Raw genomic sequence first — 6000 nt, 5'->3', positions numbered from 1 at the left:
GTATGTTCATTTTTGGAACTATCTCTCTTGATATCACCTAGCTTTGTATAATATAATAATAGCTGATTTAAAAAAATTATTCACTTATCCAGGAAAAGTTTCATAATAACCCTATGAAGAACACAGAACTATTATCATTGTTTAACAGTTGAGGAAACTGAGGCATAGCGACTTGCCCATGGTTACACAATTAGCATGTGGCAGGGCTAGGAATCCTGGCATATTGGCATCAGAGGGTCCAATGCACTGAGGCCCTGTTCATGAGAGTAGTTTACTCCTTTGTAAATTGTGGATGATAATAGTAGCCAGTGTCACTGTAGGTATCAGATGAGTTAAAGTGGGATAGTCCATAGCTGCTTGCCTGGCACATATTATGCTGTGCAGTTAATAAATAGGAGCTCTCTGTGCTTGCATGCTCAGCTGCTTAAGTCCTGTCTGACTCTTTGTGACCCTGTAGACTATAGCCCTCCAAGCTTTTCTGTCCATGAGGATTCCCAGGCAAGAATACTGGAGGGGATTGCCATGCTCTCCTCCAGGGGGTCTTCCTGACCCAGGGATTGAACCCAAGTCTCTTATGTCTCCTGCATTGGCAGGCAGGTTCTTTACCACTAGCCCCATCTTGGCTCAGAGGTTAAAGCATCTGCCTGCAATGCGGGAGACCCGGGTTCAATCCCTGGGTCGGGAAGATCCCCTGGAGAAGGAAATGGCAATCCACTCCAGTATTCTTGCCTGGAGAATCTCATGGATGGAGAAGCCTAGTAGGTTACAGTCCACCAGTCGCAAAGAGTTGGACACTACTGAGCGACTTCACCACCCACCTTAACCTCTGTTTCATTCCTGAAGGCTTTGCTATCTTTCATTGCAGAGATACTGGGTGTGATAAAATGCAAGGTGGAACAAGGGGTGGGTGAGGGTGGATAAGGATTTGAAAGTCTAGGGCCAAACCTGGAGATACTGCTCTTCCCATTAAACTACTTAAGGTCTCAAGTTTTCTCTTAAAATTGTATGCAAATGTCACATTCTATTCTAAAATGCCATTGCTTATCTATTAATATAAAACTTGTTTACTCCAAAGCTTTTGGGATCATCGTTTTTCTAGGGAGATGTACCTCATTTATGCCTTGGCTTCCAACACAGTTCTTTGACATACTCAGCAGCAGCTGAGGTAGGTTTGGGAATTTGGAGGCCTAGATTCCCAATTAGGGCCCCTAGCTTGTTTGGGATCCACTCCAGTGTTCTTGCCTGGAGAATCCCAGGGACGGGGAAGCCTGGTGGGCTGCTGTCTACGGGGGTGGCAGAGAGTCGGACATGACTGAAGCGACTTAGCAGCAGTAGCAGCTTGTTTGGGCGTTATATTATTCATTTATAAAATGGAGTGGGTGGTAATGACTATTTTATCAAAATCTTTTTTGTTCTGGAATTATACAGTATAAAATTGTCCTAAAAGTGTTTTCAAACTGTGGGTCTCCACTTAAAAGTAGGCGAACAAAACCAACTGGATTGGTCAAACATTTAAAAGATCAGGGGAAATACTGTTTGGTGAAATTTTAATTTCGGAATAGATGTTAAAATGTAATTTGTGAAACATACACCCAAAATGTTTGCCTTACTGCGGCTGGTAATAGAAACATTTTTTAAAAAATATAAACATTTTAAAGCCACTAAGAAGGGCAATGAAACCTCCAAACGTGCTCGCCCTCGGAGGACATCCATCTCGAGACCTCCCCAATTGAGGGCCTCTACCAAAAGTCGAAGGCGCAAAACAAGGCTCGGGCCACGGTCCCGCCACTCCTTGCGACGCCAGCGTCCAGGCTGTCTCAAGGGCCGCACCTGGGCTCACGTAGCGCCTCCCGCCTCCCGCCGGGACCCAAAGGAAGCTGCGCGCCTCCTGACGTCATCACCGGGCGCCGCTGCCTCGACCTCCTTCCACTTCGCGGGAGAAGTTGTTGGCGCGAATGGATCCCGAGTCCCGGTAACGGATCCCCCAGCCGGCCGGGCCTGCTTGCTCGCGCGTTCATCCGTGGGCTGCAATGGTGAGCACCTGGGAAAGGCTTTGCGGCTGGGGGGCTGGGGAGAGTTCGCAGGCAGGGCGTGGACCTGGCTCTCCTGGCATGGAAGGTCTGGGAGGACCGGGATGCGTGGCTCCGGAAGGGAACGAAGGCACGAAAGGGGCTACAAGCTGGGCTCCGGGCTCACAGCTTTCCTTCCACTGCGGGCTTCAGCTTTCGGCCGCAGCCAGCGCGCAGCGCTCTTGGTGCTGCGCGGCAGCTTCACGTTTTCCCACTGTTGGGGGAAGGGAGGAAGGAAAGGAGTAATGAGGTGATTTGGGGGGCTCAGGAGTAAAGTTGCTTTTCCTGTTAAGTGTTGCTTCCAACCTCGGTTTGAGTCCTGCCGAACGCGTTGATTTCAAGCTTTGAGTGTCAGAGAAGAAGAGTCGAACAAACTTCATTTCTGATGAACAAGTTTCAGGCCTTCAACTTTCGTCTTTAACAGCACCGCGAAATACTCTCATGAATAAGTTTCTCAGCCTTCAGTTTTCGTACTTTCCTCATTAGCAGCTCCGCGAAGTGCTCATCAGCCGTTTTGCGATCGAGGGCACGGGGAGGATGTTTTATTTTGTTCAGATGAGTTCATAGAAATTAAAGGGATAATACGGTTTACAGGAGAGAGGGCAAACCTGGGAGGAGCAGCTGTAGTGCATTTGACAGCTGTCATCACTTGTCACCTGATATTAAAAATAATCTTAAACAAACCCTCAGTGCCTAATCTGCATAAACCATATAAAGAGTGAAATAATTATGCAGCCGTCAAAACAAAACATTCATGCTAGAATGGCAGTAGATACTAGTGTGTGTTTGAAATATTTTAATGTAAAGGACAGTTTATTGTGCTGCATTAAGCTGGAGTCTACTTAATAATCAGACATTTTTTTCAGTCATTTTATTTTCAATCAGCATATTTGTCACAGTGTCCACATTCTGGGCTGTGTGTGTGTAATTTTATGCCAGATTGGGAAACCTTACAGCCCTTTGTGTTTCTTCTCAGAGAAGGATGAAATAATGATAACAGCATAATAGCCAGCTTGTAGCAAGTATTTTTTTTTTTTTTTGGAAGGTAGCAAGTATCTTCAGGTGGCTATGTGGGCTGTTTGTATTACATGTCTTTTCTGATTTAAACCTCACAGCAATCCAGTTTTAAAGATGGTAAAGGGGGCCTTTAGAGTTTAAAACACTTTGTGATGTAACTAATAAATGGTTGAACTAGAATTAAAACCTAGGTTTTTCAGACCACCACATTATGCCACCCCCCTAAAATGACTGTAATTAGTAATTACATTTTGGACTTAAGGCACTGCATAGTAATTGTGGAAAATTCTTAAGACTTGGAGTCTTGAAGGTAAGAGTGAGGCGATGTTTTGGTATTGCTCTGCCATTTAATGATGAAGTGGTTTTTGAACAAGTAAATAGCCTAATTTTAACCTTCTTAAATTATGTTTCCTTAACTGTAGAAAGGGAGAAATATAGCTGCCTTGAGTGATTGTCTTGAAGGTTAAACAAAATAATAAATGTAAAGCTTCTGTTCTGGTCCCTGGCTTGTGGTAGGAAACATACAACTACACAACTAATGATCTCTATTTCTCAGGAAGGATTGTGTGGAACGTTAAAGAGTTTAAGGGGCATCAGAGATACCTTTGATGTTGTCAGTTATGGAGAACGATAGCTTATGTAGTCAACTTTTGATCATTCAGGTACTTTACATAATTGGTTCTTCTTAGTACTCCTGTTCAGGGTGCAGATGAAAAATAAAGCCCTTCTCAAAAAGAGTGAGAGTCAAAGGGATCGGTTTTGCTGTTTGTAAAGGGAAAAGATTCTATAAAGAACATAGCAAGTTTGGATTTTATTGGTGTTTAGTTCTCTCTTTAGTACAAAAAAGAGCAGATCCTAGACCAAAATTCTGTTCAACCTATGTTTATTAGACACCTGCACATAAGTTATATGGTATAGTAGTTTGTGACTTTTGTTTGGCTCTCAGCTGTCCCTTTGATAATGTGGTGAATGGTATGCAAGTTTGCTGCCCACAGAAATATGTAAGGACATACATACACCACTTAAGGGGATTCACATATCTTCTGAGGCCCTTCGATAGATGTAAGGTTAGCAACTCTTGCCCTGGGAGCTGCATCTTTTTCTTAAATCTTTTCCAATTAAAAGTTATCAAAGGTGTAAAATATTGTGTATCTACAAAATGGAATACTGTGCAACCATCAAAAAGAGAAATCTGTGTGCCCTGATACGGAACAGTTGCCAAAATAATTAAGTGAAGAAAGATACAGACAGTATGTAAAATATGCTGCCAGTTTATTGTAGAAAAGGAGAGAAAAGAATATATACATATTTGCTTGAAGATGGGAAGGCTACACAAGGCACTGATAACATCTGTTGCCTTCAAAGATTGGGAAATGTGTGTCTGAGAGGCAGGGTAGGAGGGAGACATTTTACCGTTTTGAATTTTTGAACCATGTGAATATAATGTCTATTAAAGGAATTGAAAATAAATAGAATAAAAAGTAGCCATGTAAGTGATTTGGATTGCTGCTGCTGCTGCTAAGTCGCTTCAGTCGTGTCCGACTCTGTGCAACCCCATAGACGGCAGCCCACCAGGCTCCTCTGCCCATGGGATTTTCCAGGCAAGAGTACTGGAGTGGGGTGCCATTGCCTTCTCCTCGATTGCTATGAGGACTTAATTATTTGCTTAAAACATTAATGAAACTTGAGAGATGCCATTTAAAAAAACGTGCCCTGGTGGCTCAGAGGTTAAAGCGTCTGCCTGCAATGTGGGAGACCTGGGTTTGATCCCTAGGTCGGGAAGATCCCCTGGAGAAGGAAATGGCAACCCACTGCAGTATTCTTGCCTGGAGAATCCCATGGACGGAGGAGCCTGGAGGGCTACAGTCCACCGGGTCGCAAAGAGTCCACACGACTTCACTTTCACTTTCAACATATTTAATTCATTGACTGCCATAGTTATTTATTGAAAATATGCAGAAGTTTGAATTAAACAGGCATGAGACTTGAGGGATGAGAGAGAGGTCAGAATGCATCTAAGCTGCTGCTTTGCCACATTCTAGGGGAGACCTTTCACACTGAAGTTTACTGCATGAATGCTTCCCTGGAGCAATGTTGTCACCGTTTTGTATTAATAATATAACTTTTGCCATTTGTACTAGTACTTGACCTATAAGACTCTTATTTCCTTTCCAGGCTCATCTGTCTGTTCTTTGAGTGTGTTAAGCTAGTTCTGTCTCAGCTTTTATTTTTGTTATTTTCTCTCCTTGGGATACTCTTCCTCCTCTTGGAATACTCTGCCTTTTTCTCACTCATTCAAGTGTCAGTCATCACTTCCTCAGAGCTTTCCGCGTCATATCTAAGAAACCCATTACCTAATCCAGGGTCATGCTTCTGTTGTCTTCTGACAGTTTTATAATTTTAGCTCTTAACATTTAGGACTTTGATCCATTTTGAGTTAATTTTTGTATATGGTGTGAAGTAGGGGGCCCAAGGTTTTTTTTTTGCATGCGGGTCTCCAGTTGTTTCTGCACCACTTGCAAAGTATTCTTTTCCCACTGAATTGTCTTGGCTCCCTTGTCAAAAATCAGTTTACCATAAGTGTGAAGGTTTCTTTCTGGACACTGAATTCTATTCCATCGATCTGTGTGTCTTCCCTAAAGCCAGTAATGCACTTATTTTATTACTGTAGCTTTGTGGTACATTTTTACATTGGGAGGTGTAAGTCCTTCAACTTAGACCTTTTTCAAGATTGTTTTGCTTGTTCTGGATCCCTTGAATTTCTAAAATATGAATTTTAGAATCAGCAAAGAAGCCAGCTAGGATTTTGTTAGGGATTGTATTGAATCTGTAAATCAATTTGGAAAGTATTGCCATCCTAACAACATAATATCTTCTGATCCATGATATCGGCTACCTTTTCATTTGTTTGTGT

General features: G+C 42.8%; 1 protein-coding gene across 2 annotated transcripts in view; it reads left to right on the top strand.

Moving 5' to 3' along the window:
• The first annotated feature begins 1896 nt into the window (after positions 1 to 1896).
• RFC1 (replication factor C subunit 1) overlaps positions 1897 to 6000 on the top strand; it is a 72871-nt gene continuing 68767 nt past the window's right edge. For both annotated transcript variants that reach the window (XM_027970935.3, XM_027970934.3), the window contains exon 1: positions 1897 to 2033. In XM_027970935.3, coding sequence (XP_027826736.1) covers positions 2031 to 2033 — 3 coding nt within the window. In that variant the 5' untranslated portion in view covers positions 1897 to 2030. The remainder of the gene's footprint in view (positions 2034 to 6000) is intronic.

Source organism: Ovis aries, chromosome 6 (genome assembly GCF_016772045.2).
Source record: "Ovis aries strain OAR_USU_Benz2616 breed Rambouillet chromosome 6, ARS-UI_Ramb_v3.0, whole genome shotgun sequence".
Taxonomy (NCBI): domain Eukaryota; kingdom Metazoa; phylum Chordata; class Mammalia; order Artiodactyla; family Bovidae; genus Ovis; species Ovis aries.
The sequence above is the reverse complement of the archived record's forward strand: the minus strand, read 5'-3'. Positions and strand labels throughout refer to the sequence as shown.